General features: G+C 40.9%; 1 protein-coding gene across 7 annotated transcripts in view; it reads left to right on the top strand.

Annotated features, from left to right (window-relative positions):
* ST6GAL2 (ST6 beta-galactoside alpha-2,6-sialyltransferase 2) overlaps positions 1-18,389 on the top strand; it is a 57,553-nt gene that overhangs the window by 22,251 nt on the left and 16,913 nt on the right. For 6 of the 7 annotated variants that reach the window (XM_048492779.1, XM_048492782.1, XM_048492781.1 and 3 more), the window contains 3 exons: positions 2,987-3,139; positions 9,249-10,251; positions 16,256-16,353. In XM_048492779.1, coding sequence (XP_048348736.1) covers positions 9,306-10,251; positions 16,256-16,353 — 1,044 coding nt within the window. In that variant the 5' untranslated portion in view covers positions 2,987-3,139; positions 9,249-9,305. The remainder of the gene's footprint in view (positions 1-2,986; positions 3,140-9,248; positions 10,252-16,255; positions 16,354-18,389) is intronic. The other variant, XM_048492785.1, reaches the window with a different exon arrangement.

Here is an 18,389-nt window from a genome sequence, read left to right as displayed (position 1 = left end):
CCAGGAGACCCTGGGAAATGTACTTTCCACCAGGGCCTTTGAAGCCTGTTCTCTAGCCTGCTCGGTTTGTAACATAAGTGTGGGGGGACACCGTGGGGGGGAGGGGGAGGGGTCTGGGGAATTTTCCGGCCCCCCCGTAACCCAAAACCGTGCTCCTGGTGCGTGGCACACACCCCCTCCCCTGGTAGATTCGCCACTGCTTTCCGTACAGCAAAGGTGTCAGAGGGGAAAAGAGGCTGTTTCCTGGCTGACTGTTTTGCTCTCTGGTCAGTTTAACTCTCAGCTCTGATCAGTTTCACTCTTGGGAAGCAGATCTGCCACCTATTGAAAAGATTTGGGTTGACCTGCCCTCTGCAGACCATGCATTAAGAAAAATCCATGGAAGAAAGGTCAAAGTGCTTTTTAATGAGTTGCAGACCCATCTTCTGAGAGGCTAAGATTCTCTCATGTGTGTCTGCATAGCTACAAAGATAGCTCCTCAGGAAAAAATAGGAAATTTATATATTGCTGGAATTGGCAGGACCAGCTCAATACAGCTATGTAGCTTTTGGACTGAAAAGGTGCCCAGGATCAGAGCCTGCAGAGCAAACATCCTGGGGCAACCTTCAGGAAATGGTGGCAGGGAGAATCCCTTCAGCTGCACACAAAATGTCGGGCACAAGCTGAGGGTGAAACTGACCACAGAGCACAATGGTCAAACAGGAAAAATAAGATGCCTCCTCAGCTCTGCATTCTGCACAGCCAGACAGGAGACTTCTTGCAGATGGCTTAGAGCACAGGTGTCAAATTTGCGGCCCTCCAGATGTTATGGACTACAGTTCCCATCATCCCCTGCCAGCATCATAACATCTGGAGGGCCGCAAGTTGGACACCTATGGTTTAGAGGAAAGGGGTCCACTTTGAAGCATTTTTTAAAAGACATCTTGAGCAGAAATAAGGTATCCTAAGAACATCTTGGTGGGAAAAGGCTGTGTGAAATGCCTTCCCAGGACACCATTTTTTGCATCCTCAGGACATCTTATTTCAGCTATGAGGAACGGATTACAATTTACATTACACAAGTCTTGTTATCTGATACTGGTAAAATTATGAACAATTTTGTTTATTTGGCTTCTGTGCCAGCCTTCTCTGTACCGGCTCAGGGCAGCTTCCAACAATTCAATAATTATTTTAAATAATCAGATAGATAACTTTTAGTGCCCTAAGTGCAACTTATTAAAGGGATGGAATTAACAACATACCGCAATAATAGAACAGTCCACAACAACAAAAAGGGGAGAGGAGGAAAGGGAGCTGGCCAGTTGGACACCATTGCTGCCCTCAACCAAAGGCCTGTCAGAACAGCTCCATCTTACTGTGAGAGATTGCGCAGGGCCCAGGTCTTATTTTGCCAAAACATTCCACCAGGCCGGGCCCAGAATAAAAAAAGCTCTGGCCCCACTGAAGGACAGTCAGATAGTTTTAGAGGCAGATAGTTTGGAGCAAATTGTTATTCGCAGAGTGATATCCTCACTGGGGGTTATATAAGGTGAAGCAGACCCAAAAACAGGAAGGCTCCAGACTACTTAGGGCTTTAAAGGTTAATCATAGTTGTAATTAAAACTCTGATATATTTTGGAAAGCATCATCAATGAAATAATGTTAAATCAGAGATGATTAGGTCAGTATATGGAATTTTGAAATAATATTCTCCAGAATTATTTCAAACACAAGAGTCTGATTATATCCTATTTGAAATTGAATTGTTCCCATATTTTGAAGGGAACAGGCACAAAGATAATAGGAATCAAGATAGGAAAGAGAATAGGAATAGGAATAAATATTTATGCGAGGTTTTACATTTTCAGCAACGTTGTGGACAACACTAGGACTTTACAGAGATGTGCATTTGGTTATCATATCCAAGCTAAGTATACCTTGTTTGTTAAACTTGGTAGTTTAATATGAACCCAAACCAACTAGGTCATTTCTAGTTAAAGATTCTTTTTGGGTGGAGGGAGGGGCATTTAAGTGTCTTCAGATGTACTCTGTTTTCATGGTATTTTTATTTCCCTCATGATATTTTATATAATTACATTTTCCCTCATGATATTTTTATTTCCTTGAGTAGTTGGATAGGATAGCAAGGAAATAGAGTTAGCAGATTGTTGGGAGTTTGGAAGTCCAGGACCTCATTTGTCACAGGGAATAGGACTAGCAGAAGACAAAGAGGCGAACTGTCAAAAGTAGGGTTGCTAACTCTGACTTGGAAATTCCTGAAGATTTCGAGATGGAGCTGGGGAGGAAGATGCTGAAGTTTGGGGAGGTGAGGGGACTCAGCAGGCATACGGTCCATCCTCTGAGTATGCCATTTTCTCCAGATGATTTTTGTAGTTTGCAGATCTGCTGTGATTGGCGGTTCCACCGGAAGGTTGGCATCTGTGGTTTTAAACCATGGGAATTACGGCTTGCTCTTGATGTGGCTGGAGGTTTGCCACCAGAAATTAAAGATCGTCACTGATTAAGCCAGGCCATTGCCTTGGCAATAGTCTACAATGCCCCTGCTCAGTCAGACAAGCTGCCTTTGAGGACCCTTTTAAAGTCTGGTGGGCCAGGGCTGAAGGTCTTTTTGCTCACAGTCATCCGGGAGGGGACTATCAGGTTGGACAAAATAACTTTGGAGAAAAAGGCAAAGTCACTGTATGTATTCTCTGAGAGGTTTGGAGGAGCAACCAATGAACCAGAGGCATGTCTTGCTGTGTAGCTTTCTTCCCCCATATCATGACCATCTTATATTACTGCATAGAAAAGCTTGATAATTCTATGAAGAAGTTTGCTATGCTCTGCAACAAAATACCTTGGACTTTGTAGAAAATTGTAATCTGGAAGTTAATTGATAGTTCATTTCATATGAAAACTTAATTTCCATTATAACATGTATTATTTATGTATTTGAGTTGTTCTCATAATAGCTGTGTGGAAACTTACTCCTGTTCCTTTCTTACAGGTGGAGAACTGAGGTTGACAGTGATTTGCCCAAGGTTGTAGAATGAGTCAGTGGCAAAAGTATGTTCCAAAACCTGCTCTCTATCACTGGACTGCAATGCTTTTTCAATATTCTGTATTCATAAAATTGCTTTGAAGAACCTTATCTCTTCAGGTTGGTTAGAATTATGACTATGTATTCGTAATGGAAACTAAATAACTTTTGGAACAATGTTTTCCTTGTTCTAGTGGCTGCAAGTTTAAATGTCCTTGTATTAACTTACCAGTCTCACTTGCATTTTACATAGTGTTAATGCAAACCATTATGTTTTGTTTTCTTAAGGATCTTTTTTCCCTTAGTATTCTGACAGCAAAAATATAACTAAGGATCTGTACTGTTTTATTTCTAATAAGAAACTGTAAAGAGACATGTGACTTAGTGAGACCACAGATTTATTTATGCTATCTGAATCTTTTAGGAGTCCTGAAATATGTTATTTATTATGTGTGTTTTTTAAATTAAGTGTCTGAAGTGAAACTCCGAGTCCATCCCCAACTTGCATGTACCCATTTATGCAGGTGTGATTAATGCAGTTCGTAAAATGTGCTATTATATAGGCCTCTACTGGCGCCAAATAGTTCATTCATTACCTATAACTCCTTCTCCAGCAGCCATTTCTGGTTGTAATATAATATAGAAAATTCCTGCAGTCACGCACAGTTACACATGATGTCAGAGCAGGTTGTTCTGCTCATCCACTCTAGCAAATAGAATGAGCTGGGCAGAGAGAAATCAGTTCCGTGGGTATAGGATGGAAATAGCCGAAATAGATCACAATTCCATTTTTGACTAGCAAATTAAAAGCTGTGCTGTGTTAATTGACTTGTGTTCCATTTGTCCCAACCACAAGTGCACAAAAACACAACTGAACATTTTAGACACATATGAAAAAAACATGGTAGGTTTTGTACTAGACTTGAGTAACAAAACTTGGTCATAGTAAAGTTGTGATAGAGAAGCATGCATTTCCTCACCAGCAGACATAATTAACCACAGAGGCTCTTGGACAGATGGTGGTAGCAGCAGCAGGGAAAATAACCCAGATGGTGCCTGCCTTAATTCACACCCACTTCTGACCCCTTATGGTATTTGAATATAGTATGCTTGGTCTTTCCCATTTTAAAACTGGTGACTATTTAGCTATCTGACTGTCTGTGTGCTTTGTCTCCAGTTCAAATGGATACTCACCAGACTTTGAAAACTGGCAGATATCCAAAATATATGTGACTTAAATTTTGTAAAAGCCGTTAATGATTGTCTATGACTGTAGTCTGTTTCCAAATCCAAAAATTTAGTATTTGGTTTTGAGGAATTATCATCAATCAATCAATTTTATTGAAAGCCATAGGCCATTACAATATTACAATATTATTACATTAAAACTTCTGAGCCAACTTGTTATTCCAACAGGTAAGAAAAAAAAATTCACTAAAAATCCATCATGTGAACACTAAGTCTTTCACTTTCCCCCCTACAGTATGTCTAGATTGTATTCCCACCTAACTTATACCAATTTAGGTTTGATCATTTACTTTATTACGTTGTTGGAGCGAATCTTTGTAGCTGCCAAGGTGAATAGGCCAACCCTATAGGATATATAGGGATCCAAATCCGCAAGGAGAAGGTATAATTTGTCTGACTCATAATATACCTGGGACAGGGATATGAAACTATTCAGAAACTTAGCCCTAGGCTCTGCGTACAGGGGGCAGTTCAGAACATAATGAGGTAAATCCTCTACTTCCTGTTTGCAGATACAAATTAGTTGTTCAACTGGTATTTTGGCATATCTGCCTTCTAAATAATTTGTTGGCATTGTTTGAAATCGTAATGCTGTCATAGCCTTCCTTATCTTAAACTGAGTAATGCCAGCAAGATGGGAGGCTCTATGATGATCCTTTTTAAGGTGACTATACCAGGGAGCAAACTTGGAATGTAAAATTATATCTCTGTCCATACAGTTATCTCCTTTGAATATCCAATCCCGAAGGTCGTGATTTAAAATTGGTGAAGAGAATAAACGATCTGGAACAGAATAACTGAGCAATATATTATTTAGGGAGGTATTATGTAATTTTGAGGCCTTTAGTAATATCTGCAGACTTTGATTCCCAAACGAAGTCGGTTTTAGTGAACTCTTTTTAACGTATTTCAAAATTGCCAATTCAGCTCGAGCTTTAATAGAAGGCAAACCGAGTTCTGCCCTAAGGAGGGCTGCTGGCGTTCCTTTAGGGAGTAGGAGAATTCGTTTAAGGAAGGAGTTTTGAATAGTTTCTATTTTATGTAGGACTTGGACATTCCATCCCCAAATCTCTGTAGCATAGAGTAACATAGATATAACTTTAGTTTTAAAGATTTTTAGGGCTGGATCAACTAAATGACCTCCTTTTGTATGATAAAATCTCAATATTGCCCCAACAGATTTTTGGGCAGCTGCTTTGACCACTGCTAAGTGGGCATTCCAATTTAGTGAAGGGCTGAATGTAACACCTAAATATTTAAAATAATTGCATTGCTCTATAGGAATATTATGGATGTTCCAACTGTATTTTCTTGGTCTTTTCTTGAACACCATTACCTTAGTTTTGTAATAGTTTATGGAGAGGGCCTCCTCTCTGCAGTACTCACCCAAACTATATAGGAGTCTGGTTTTGAGGAATTAAGATTTTAAAAAGGTATTGATGAAGCAATAATAGCTAGAGAAATATATTTGTCAAAACTCCAATGCGGACCTCTTCACAGTTTAATTTCCCTGCCTAGGGTTAAAAAAAACAACAACTTGAAATTAGGGTTGGATTGTGAGGCAAAAATGGTCCAGGACAAAGCCCTGATCCCCAGCCTGACCCTGACCCCATCCATGATTGGGGTGGGGGGAGAAGCATAAGGAGCTGCTTGCAGGCATCTGATGGATCACTGACTGACTGACTGCTGCTGTTCACCACCATGGCCTAAGAAGCCAGCACACTTGCTTCAGCAGTTTCCTGAGAGCCAACTGGTTGCTGCTGTGGTGGTGGTTCATACAGGCAGCTGGCTTTCTTGGCACCATGGCTAGAAGGTCACCCCACACAGGGACTTTTCATGGTCACCTAAGGGCCAGCCTACCCCTGCTTGAAAGAGAATTCTATGGATGCCTTGCTAGATTGCTGTACAGTTGCACCACTGCCAATTAATTTGGAATTTTTTGGAAAATATGGATTTGGAGGGTGGGGGAGCTTTGTGGTGTTCTACATCTTATTGTAATGGATGGATGGATAGATGGATAGATGGAATGAACTGAGTGTTATCAATCAGATCCTAGTTTGTCACAGCTCGGTATCCACAATCAATGATTTAAAAATCACTTAAAATAGAATTAAATAAAGAAAAGCAATAGGAAAAGCAAAAAGCCAGAACCCACTTTGCAGATTTACTGTATATACTCATGTATAAACAGAGTTTTTCAGCCCTGTTTTAAGGCTGAAAAATGCCCCCTCGGCTTATACACAAGTCACCACTTACCAGCCGGCTCTTCAGGCCTCTGCCAAGGCTGGGTGTGTGGCCGGGACGACCTCCGTGCGGCTGCACAAGCTGCTTGTTTTCTGCCCTCCTCGGAGGGTGAAAGGGGTACCCCGAGGCACCCTGGCTGGCTGGGCTTCCTCATGCCCTGGGAGACAGAGAGAGCTCCTTATTTGGGCAGTGACATCAGAGGGAGTCACTGCCCAAATAAGGAGCTCCCTCTGCCTCCCGGCTTCCCACCCTTGGCTTATACTCGAGTCAATACGTTTTCCCAGGTTTGGGCAGTAAAATTAGGTGCCTCGGCTTATACACGGGTCAGCTTATACATGGGTATAATTAACATATACAGGTATGTTAATTTCACAAGATGAGAGAAGAACGTTACTTAGACACTGGAAACCGTATTGGATACAATAATCTATCTGCATTGTGCAGTCTATCTAACATGAACCCTAAAAATGGCAGAATGGGCCCAGCGCTTGTTACAAGCTTATTCTCAATAAGCTCATTCATTTTATATAGCGCCTCCTTGCTTACTTTTCACAGTTATCTTTGTGCTGATGCCTGTTACTATTATTGGAAACCTAATAAGTTGTATTTTCAACCAGAATAATCGATTATGGTGTGAAAAAAGCAATGGCAATGATACTTGGGTGACTCTGCTTCAAAGGAAGAGGTTGTGTGGTAGACGAAATTAAAACCAAGTAGCAGCTGCCCCGCAAGTTGAATTTCTCTCTGTCCTCTTGCTCTCTATACTTGAAGAGAAACCTTCATTTGTTTTGCCTTGTGCTGGAGAAGTTTCTTAAACCCTTTTGCCAGTTAATTCTTCTGAAACATTTTCTGCTCAATCAGGCTGCATCGTCTTCCCATCAAGTCTGAGTTTCCAACACCCTGGGAATGTCTGGCCACAAAATTCACAACCTCTCAAACCCCAGGATGAGCCTCTAATTGAAAAGCTGTGCCTCCTCCTCCCACCTTCTTTTTTTCCAGAGGGAAAAAGCCCTATTTAACATAACAGTGCCCAACATAGAACATCAACTTGAACCATCCTGACCTCTAAGCTGCTGTATTTTTTCTTAGCAGTGAAAAACATGACAATAGAAGCTACTGAAAAGGGGGGGAGTTTGAAAGGAATCAAGATTTTTTTACCCTGCTCTCCCTTGTAATAAATAGGAGGCCTCATTTAGGCAAATTAAAAGTGCCTTCTGTTGCAAAACAATAGAAGCTATGACAAAAGGACTGTAGTCAGCTACTTGAATAGGATCAAAGTATAGGATCAAAGCTCCTCAAGTACAATATTTTCACTACAGAATATCCTTTGTTGTAATGCAAACTGAGAAAATATTATGATGAGTTCTTAAAAGAATGTGTAACTTTTGCTTGGGGAACATGGATAGCCTGTAGAAACTCATTAAAAACCTTACCTCAGAATAATACGTAATGTTCAAATGTTTCACTTAGACTATTTTGTAATCCTTACAGCCCTGCAAGGTGGGTTTTCTAAACAAACCCAGTAAGCATACCATATTTTAGATGCACAAATGAATTTGGGAGACACAGAGAAACAGAGATATTTACCCAAGGGTCACTAAGGAAGCAGTCAAACCCAGGTCTGTTGTTGGGCCTAATCTCAGGAAAGTGGTCTTAGGATTTCACCAGAACTGAAATCTGAACTGAGACTTTCTGATATTGTTTGGTCTGCTATACCCTTTGTTACACCAACTCTTTCCTTGAATTGCAGTTTGGCCTGAGTTAATCTGCCCAGACTGATGTGTGCTACAGAGTCTTTCTTTGATATAGTGAGTTGGAATATAAGTCCTCCAGACCTATTCTAACCTCTTATTGTTATGATAAATCATATACAATACATTTGCATGGGGCTTTTCAGTTTCAGCAATTCCATGTATAGATTTTAGTTCAGCTGAGTAATACGGCAGTGGTGTTTAAAGTTTATCTGATGGTGATGGGGAGAACCTGAGGTCTGGAGAAAGGGAAGAACCAATTTTTAGAATTGTTGAACCACTTTACAAACTGATACCATAATGCTAAGAATAATAGTTTTGACTACTGTGACAAGAATGGGAAGGGGAAGCAATTAAGGGTCAGTGGCCCTTTCCTCTCGACACAAATAAAACATTTTCAGGTAGAAAATAAAAGTTTTCTCCATGGTGCTCCACGTGGTTTTCAGCCCAAAACATTTTATTTCCTGCCTGAAAACATTTTATTTGCATGCTGTTCCCTAGTAATCTTTTTTTGAAAATGTTTTCACTTGCTGTGCGATCTCTTTAAAACATTTCCCATCCCTCTCCACAGTCCCCAGACATTCTTAGCACCATTTTCTAAGCTCACACTGACCGTCTCACTCTGTATTTCAGGATGTCATATCTATACAGCGATGTAAACATGAACCCTAGAGAATCGCAGCATACGGCTTTAAAACTTTGTACTACGAATCTAAGAAAAAGGGAGCAGCCACAAAATGGCAAACAGGAAGTGTTTTCAAGGGGATGAATGCAGGCAAACAGAGTCAGGGGATTGAAAACATTTTGAAAATGTTTGCAAAACATTTTGAGAGGCTTGTGCAGAAAGGGTCAATATGTGTTCTTATATTTAGTACCACGTGGATCTTCAGATTAATTATCTTTGTCCTTTTAGTCCTGTCATTTTATCTTGCTTTGCTTCCATGGTGCCTTTACAACTGGCTTAACTGACTCTCATTATTTTCCAGGTTCGATTTTCTTTCATTAGGCATTTAAGCTGTGGAGAAACTGGTGCAGATATTGCCATGAAACCTAACTTGAAGCAATGGAAACAATTAATGCTATTTGGAATCTTTGCATGGGGCCTGCTTTTCCTGGTGATTTTCATCTATTTCACTGACAACAACACCGTTGAAGCAGTTCCAAGTTCCTTCTCTTATATCGAGACCAAGAGACTTCTGCCCATTCAAGGCAAACAGAGAGTTATCATGGGAGCAATACATGATCCGTCTTTCTTTGAACCAATTGATAGGAACGAGGTGCTTCTTAACAAAGATATCTTAGATTCATTTAAATCAGGGAATGGAAACATTAAAAAGTGGACAGACTCCGAAGATGGCTTTGAAAGCGAAGAAGAATTTTTCCCTTCCCAGTTAAAAGGAAAATCAAAAAGTGCTTTCTATCAAAGGGATGATGATTATTTACTTGCTGCTGGTCGGCCTCGGTCACAGAGTAGTGCTCAGCGAATAGTGAAATTAATCTCTGCGGAGGGGGAGGATCAGAAAGGGAACGCCTTGCAGAATAACTGGTTTTCTCAAAAGAAGATGAGGAAGCGGCACATGAGACGCAGGAGAAGCCAAATGTTTGAAGAGTCTGATGAATGGGATGGAATATATTCTACGATGTCAAAATCATTCCTGTATAAGCTCTGGAAAGGGAACGTCTCTTCCAAGATGTTGAATCCTCGCCTGCAGAAAGCAATGAAAGATTATCTGAATACCAATAAGCACGGGGTGCGGTTCAAAGGGAAGCGAAACTCCAAGTTGACCGCCGAGCAGCTCTTCTGTGAACTCAAGGCTCGAGTGACTATCAGGACCATAGATGGCAAAGAAGCTCCTTTTTCTGTGCTTGGTTGGGAAAAATATGTCCCCCAGATGTCACTGAGTAAATTGTACCCACGTGGTTTTGGAACCTGTGCTGTTGTTATGTCTGCTGGTGCCATACTGAACTCCTCCCTTGGTGATGAAATAGGTGAGTGGCAACATTTCATGAAAATGTAAGCATCATCATAAAGGGTCATCCATGACCTTCTGCATGCCTGTGAGGTTATTTTAAATGTCTTTTTATGTTCTCATCCAACAAGCTGCTCTTCAGAGTTGGAAGTCTTTTTGAATGATCTTCTGATGGTTTGCAAGACATGAGTTGTAATGAAAAGAAGAAATCAGCAGAATCTACGTGAATTCCCTGTGGCATGCCTACACAGAGTTTTTTGGAGGGGTTGTGAGGGACTTCCACCCAATATAAATAGTGAATACTTAACATGACTGACCAGGCCAGTACTCATGTTTTTAGAGAAATGTAATAAATGTCAGTGGCTTTGCTTTTCTGTTTTGAGCTGTTGGTAAAATATGTAAGCAGCTGGTATAATAGCCTGCAAGTCTGGTTATGGTCCTATTCTATTGTCTCTGCCTTGTTTACTTGTTTCAAAAGTACTATCGAAGACTGAATGATATAGAAAATGAAAACAAGGCACTGTAGATAATTACAGGTTCTTGGCTAAGCTCTGTTTTATCTTCTAGATAAAACTCTGTTCACCTACAGTTCTGAGAATGTTAATCTGATCTCTGTGGAAGCATGAGAGCTATTTTTTCTACATCTTCATTATTATTGGACTTGTTGGCAGTGCCTGCCTACCTGCTTGTCTGGGATAGTGCAAAACAGAAAGCTGTGACTATTTGTTATGTGGTCAGTATTGGCTACTGTCTGGAGGTGTACAGGCGCGTGTTTGCATTTGTGAATGAGTTAGTCTTGCTTTCTTAAAGACTTTTGTGATGACACTCCAGATCCAGAAACTAGGTATTTAAATATCACACCATACAAGTATGGGTTCCTCCTTCTCATGCTGTTATTTTTATAACTGAGGCTTTTGAGGCTGTTTAGTCCTCAGTGAAGAAGAAGAAGAGTTTGGATTTATACACTCTCTCCTGAAAGGAGACTCAAAGGGGCTTACAAACTCCTTTTCCCCTCGTCTCCCCGAAACAGACACCTTGTGAGGTAGGTGGGGCTGAGAGAGTTCTGAAAAACTGTGACTAGCCTAGCAAGCATGTAGAAGTAAAGAAACAAATCTGGTTCACTCATACGGAGGAGTGTGGAATCAAACCCCAGTTCTCCAGATTAGAGCCCTCCTGCTTTTAACCACTTCTCAGTCAACCCAGCTAAGGTTGCCAATCTTCAATTAAGCCCTGGAGGTCTCCTGGTGTTACAAGTAGTCTCCATATGACAGAGCTCAGTTCCTCTGCAGAAAACGGCTGCTTTGGAAGGTGGACTCAATACTATTATACCACACTGAGGTTTCATCCCCACTGCAAACCTGCCCTCCCCAGGCTCCAAAATCTCCAGGTATTTCCAACCCAGAGCTGGCAACTCTACACCCTGAATTCACTTGGCCTATTATGAGGGGATTGAAGGCTTGAAGGAGCCTCATAGCAGGCTTGATGGAAACAACCAAGAAACAAGTTTATTTCAGTGGCCCTTTCAGTATCACAGTGACAACGTCCCTGGAGAGCTGGGGCTGGATAAAGCATGACAATTGCAAAGCAGTTTTCTAGTTTGGTTGATTCAGGAACAGGCCTCGGGAAGGTGTCCTTTTTTCTTGGCTAGTTGGATAAAACTGGAGACTCCTTGGTAGGAATTCCATTAGTTACACAGGAACTTAAGGAGCTCAGTGTGAGCAATGAGCCAAGCAGATGTGGATTTAATTAAATCATCACCTTCTAGTATTTCTAATTATATGAATAAGTTTCTTGTTTATTTTAGGGGTGTTTTTCTTACCTCCCAAATTATCAATGTGGTCTGGAGGCTTATTTAGAAAAGGATTTTGGTGTATGTTGACATATTTTAAATGTCAAACATTAGAGGGAAAACAGTGTGATCCAGTCAGCTATTTAACCACTGTGAAATTCATTGAGAGATCTTTAAACGCATGCTTAAAGTGTCCAGTTAAAATCCACGAGGCTTTAGCCTTTAGTTTTTGCTGCGATTAAAATTTTGGCAAACCTAAATTTCATTCTGAAACTGGAGACACTGCAATTAACACTCCCCCATCCCATAAGTTTTCACCTTCTTCCTTCAACATTATTGCTTTGGGTCTCCAGTATGAAGAATGATTCTTCCCTGGGTTCTTTAAAACGTTAATCCTCAATCACTTAGAATTTCACACTTGACTACTCTGCTGCATCTGAAGGCTTTGGGTTGTTTTGGTTTTTTTTTACCCAGATGGTTTCCCTTTAAATCTCTATAACTGCTGTCACCATCCAGCCTCTTTAATTGGCTCCCTGCTTGGCTCGAGTGCCTCGCTTCTCTGATACGAGGTATCAAAATAGGGGTAACCTCCAATTTGAGAGAAAACTCACTGTTTTTGAAATGTTTTAGGTGAAATAGCTCCTGCTTTCCCAAACTATGCTGTCACTAAGAATAAAACCAAACATTTCCATTTCTCAAATCTAGGGGGAAAGTGCAAATGCCCAACCTTTCTTTTCTGGAGTATGTCCTTGCTCAATAGAGATCCCACTGTGCCCAGATCATAACTGTGTTTTACGTCTGAAGGATTCGGAATGTGCACTGACCCTTACCATGTAATAGGCTGCTGAAATGCCTCTGAGCCAGTAGCCTTGGCCTCTTAATAAGAGCTGATATTTTGTCTCCACTATATCCTGCTGTAGGACTCACCCTTCACTTCCCTCTCAATCTGTTCATGGTATTGTTATTGAGGAACTCCTGCTTGCTCACATCTGGAGCCTTCGCAGTGCAGCCACAAACACAATTGCATCCACCACAGACAGGATTTTTCTATTGATGTTTTTAATACAGTTTTACTTGTGGAACAATTTCGTATGCATTACTGACTCAAATTGGATAAGGACGGCTGGCAGTTTATGATATTAATCAAGTGCTTTTTAAAACCTGTAACTTTGACTTATGCACTATAGCCTTGACTTTTGCATCTTATTGCTACACGCCTACTAAGGGCCACTCACAAGCTCAACTTCCTATTGGAAATGGAGGCTCCTCTCTCCCTGGCTCTCTTTCTCTGGGGCCCGTTCCGCACATGCCGAATAATGCACTTTCAATCCACTTTCACAATTGTTTGCAAGTGGACTTTGCTGTTCCGCACAGCTACAAAGTGCATTGAAAGTGGATTGAAAGTGCATTATTCGGCGTGTGCGGAACGGGCCTGGATCAGTTGCTAGGAAAATTCTGGAGGAGGATATAACTACCCTGCAGTCGGTGGCACAGAAATTGCAGCCTTCTCAAATTTGCTATAAGCTAAATGAGCATAAATGTGAGACCATCATGACTCTGCAAACAATTTACAGTCCATTAGGGAAAATGCATGCTGTCACATTCACCTTGCGCTACCCTGACTTGTTTGCTCTTTTTTTTTTTATTTGGCAGAACCTTTGGTTTCATTTATCTCCAAAGGAAAGCACTGGGTGGTGTACTTTAAAAATTTAAAAAATACAACAAAACCCTTTTTGTTCTCAATTTTCTGATGTTTCATTCATGACCCCTTCTTGTGTGAAAGAATTGCTTTTAAAGTTGTTCAGTTTTGTCATTCCAAATCACCATCATCACCAGTAGTAGTAATAGTAGTTATAGAAGTAGTCTCATTTAAGTAGCATGTTTCAAACATTTAAAGCACTGACATCTCAGTGATTCCAGTTAAGAGCTCCTGATAAATTTTTGCCCTTCTGAGAGAAGCTCAAGGTTTACGTCAGCCTGATTCTCCCATCCCTGCAGGCATTCTGATTTCTCTTCTGCCATTCTTTTTTTCCCTCTGTACAGCACTGCTCTTTTCCTTTCATTGCTAGTTCATAGTTTGATCCCAGGGATTACATTGGGCATTGCATGTTGTACTGTTGCCTCCGCTGCATCCTTTTCCTGTTTGTCTTCTTTCATTTCTCTGTTTCAGAGCTGAAGAAGAGGAGGACGAGTCACCACTTACCACCCCCTGCACATTTATTTTATTAGTTTTCATCTATTGTCTAACTTAATTGATCTTAGTTTACATCATACGCGAGTATATCTTCTTGCTTGCTGGCTTAGGCATAGTTCAAAGTTATTGTTGGGTTCTTACCATGATTGGGCTCGGCTGAGGCCACTGACTCTGGTGATCCTGCTGAAGTAAGTGATACAGCACTTAAGCCCCCTCCGCACATGCAGAATAAGGCACATTCAATCCACTTCCACAATTGTTTGAAAGTGGATTTTTCTATTCCACATAGTAAAATCCAGCTTCAAAGTGCATTGAAAGTGGATTGAAAGTGCATTATTCTGTATGCGTTGAAGGGGCCTTTACTAATACATGAGGGAAGAGAACCACAGTGAACAGCAGCCAAACAGTGGACGTGGCATTTAAACTGGGCCCGGTTCTTTTCCACCTAAGTTAATCAAAATTGTTGGGCACTTTTGTGCCACCTGAAGTGCACATAGCTCAAGTCACTTTTCAGCAGCTGACAGATGCAGGATCAAGAAATAAGCATGTAATTCTAGGTGAGACATCTGTGCAGTGATTTTCCTGTTATACTTTTTCCATGGCTGGTGCTAGGTAGTATCAGTTTTCCACTTCTGTGTAGGTGAATCTGAATGTGTGAGCTATATCCAGGAGCTGGGGATTTGAACATAGTGGCCAAAAGTTGGGTATACAGATAGGGTTGCCTCCAGGTGATGGCTGGAGATCTTCCGCAGTTACAACTGATTTTCAGGTGACAGAGATCAGTTAACCTGGAGAAAATGGACACTTTGGAAGGTGGACTGTATGACATTATATCTCATTGAAGTACCCCCCTCCCCCCCAAACCCTGCCCTCTTCACACTCTTCTCCCAAAATCTCCAGGTATTTCCTAACCTGTAGCTGGCAACCCTGTATACAGAATTCCATTAAAGGATGAATGTTTGAGGCCTATGAAGGCAGGCAGCCGGATTACCCAATTAACTACTATATGGATTTTTAAGTCTGCCAGTGGTCTGTGGGCTCCCCCTTCTGTATTTTTGTTAGAAATGCTGGAGTTTGGTTTTGGCCTTGAGAGTTTTGTTTCAGTGGTTTGACAGAAACATGTATGTGTACAACTCAGCATTTTCATGTCAATGCCAGGCTAACAGCCATCAATTTGAGAAATTTAAAATGTGTTGTGCTAATACTACGCCCAGTTTACCAATGAACTGGTAGTAGGGGCATTGTTGAAATGGATACTTTTGTAAAAAAATACCAGTTTCAATAATGTGATGGAAATTTCTGAATAAACATACTACAGTTTAAGCTTAAGCACTGGATTTGTCAGAAGAAAATGTTATTCAAAATATGCCTAATGGGAAACATTCAAAAAGGTATTTTATGAACATTTGATTTAGAGGAAAGAAAATTAGTCTGTTCTAAAGGCCTAGTTACATCTTAAGGCAATACAAGCTAAGTATTTTCCAAACATGGAGTGCATTGATGTGTAACTTTGAATCAGGAAATGTTTGTACAGAAAAGAAGCATAGTGTGGGAGTTTGTCTTGTACAGACTCCCAGAAATGGTAGCTGCAGAAGTGATTTTCATGATTTTGTGCCATACCTTCAGTTCAGTATGACTTGCATGGGTGAAGTTCCTGGTAGTTTGGAACTAAAAACACTTGCATCAAGTATTAACATGAATTAAAGTATTAGGAACATGTTAGGAGCAGCAAAATGTACAAGGCCATTGAAATAAAGTTGCATCTGCTGAAGTTTTATATATCTCAGTAGGACTTTCTTTTGAGAACTGTGAAGTAGATTGTAACCTGTATAAGAATCACCAAGAGGTTTGTTTACATAGGGTTTTCTTGACTAGTCTCTGCCCTGGCTGAGTTTTCATTGTGTTTGAATAATACAGTACCCCATGATAAATGAAGATATTTTTAAACATGGTATTCATCATCCTTGAAACAACAAAAATAAAATGACGTTCATTTATGTGCATAAAAAGATATCTAATATGCCCTGTTCCTGCCTTTAGATTCCCATGATGCAGTGCTCCGATTTAATTCTGCTCCTACACGAGGCTATGAAAAAGATGTTGGAAATAAAACTACCATGCGTATTATTAATTCTCAGGTAAGTCTTTTGAATTTTTGCATGTTTTCAGTATGTCATCAGGATTATGATTTTATTTCTGCCTTAGAATCAGAGTTGAAGGGAGCCATGCCAGCCACCTGCTCAATGAAGGATCAGCCCAAAGCATACCTCAGATGTCCTTGTCCAGCCATTGCTAGAAGACTGTCGGGTGGGGGGGGGGGGGGCTCACCATGTCCCTCAGCAGCCAAATCCACTTCTGAACTACTCTAGCTGTAAAAATAGTTTCCTAATATACAGCCAGTACCTTTTCACCCATAATTTAAATCCATTATTGCTGTCCTCTGCTGCCAACAGGACCAGCTCCCTGTCCTCCCTGTCTAGATAGTCTTCTCAAAAGTTCCCTCCATTTCCTTGTTCTCCCTTGGCTGGTACATTACAGAGTTGTCTGTTCATCAATACTGGCATCTTGGATCTCTAGCAATGTCTCCATCTTGTTGGAATAGGGATGGCTTGAGCTTTCAAGAGCTCTTCTTTTAGAAGAGCCCACTTCACTTTAGAAGAGCCCACCCTTCCATCATTCTTGCCCATTTAATAACTCTGATCATGCATCTGAGTTTGTTAGAGTCTGCCCTACTAAAATTTGACATACACATATAGCTATGAACTTCCCTGGCCCTCCATTAGAAAGGAGTTCTAGGAGGATACGGTCACTTCCCGTTCAGGTCCCCACCACCTCTACCCCACTTGCGAATTCTTGCTTGTTGGTTAATATTAAGCTCATCCTATCTTCTTCCACCATTTGGAATAGGAAGTTGTCAGCTTGGCAAGTCAGGAAGTTGTGTGACTCTGGTGTGACTCACAGCACACATCAGAGAAGTTGTTCATCCATAATTACAAGTTCATGTTGCCTGGATATCATGTCAAGCAGTTTCTACTTCTTAGCGCAGTTTCCACTTCTTCACCCTGGTCAGACCATCTGTATTCCACCTACGGTACTCCTCATCTCTTCTTTTCTCATCTTTAACCAGATACTTTTCAGTGGGCTGTCACCTGCCTGTCAACACAAAGAAACTTATCAAATGACTTTATACAAAAAATGGCTGATCAGTCATGTGTCATTGGTGTCAGCCTCACAGTTTGAAATCTAATGCTGATAGAGCATTTGTTTTTCAATGGAACTGCAGCTTTTGTTTCCTAGGATAGTTTGTGTCGCTTATCATTGTCTCTTAAAGAAGTCTTAAACTGCAGGCAATGCTTCCTTGGCATAAAATGGAGGCCAGTGGAGTAGAGAAACAGTGTCTGTTCCTCTGTTTGCTCTTGCTTTTAACATACATGGGATATAAAATTCCATTGTGGCTCAGCTCAGAAAAAATATAACCTGGAGATAACATTCACTAAAGGTGAACTTTGGAAGGTAGTGTAAACAAAAAAGTGTGGAGACTGAAACAAATATAGGTGTTATTTGTTTAAAGTTCAGTGTCTGAATTGGAGAGGGATTTTTGAATCTGCAGTGCCCTCTTGTGGTTGTATTGTGTTTCCACTTAAGTATTCTGATTTTAAATTTCAAATCTGTAAAATGAAGCTACTACCAGTCTGCTTATTTATTTATTTATTATTTATTTATATATTCGGTTTATAGACCGCCCTCCCCCTAAGGACTTCTTGCAGCTCCTCCCACCCCCAATCCCCATCCAGTGATTTCCTTCTGCACTTAGTGGCAGCATTATGCACATTATGCAGATAGAAGTTCTATCTGGGTCTGCATTTTCACCTCCTGATAGAAATCCTGTTGCGAGCATATTGCAACAGGGTCACAAGTCTGCCTTCTACTTGTGGAAACCAGGGGATTTGACTGTATATGAGCAGAACTGATAACAGAACTGTTATCAATTGCAAATCTGCAGAATCATTATCATGTAAGTGTAGTAGAGTTGTCAACCATGGACTGCAAAATACCTGGAGATTTGGGAGTGGAGCCCAAGGAAGGCAGGGTCTGGGGCGGGACTTCAGTGGAGCATAGAGTTTACATTCCAGAGTGACCCCTTTCTCCAGGTGACATGACCTCTGTCCCCTCG

This window comes from Sphaerodactylus townsendi, linkage group LG04, assembly GCF_021028975.2.
Source record: "Sphaerodactylus townsendi isolate TG3544 linkage group LG04, MPM_Stown_v2.3, whole genome shotgun sequence".
NCBI lineage: Eukaryota > Metazoa > Chordata > Lepidosauria > Squamata > Sphaerodactylidae > Sphaerodactylus > Sphaerodactylus townsendi.
This window is presented reverse-complemented; position numbering and strand designations above follow the sequence as displayed.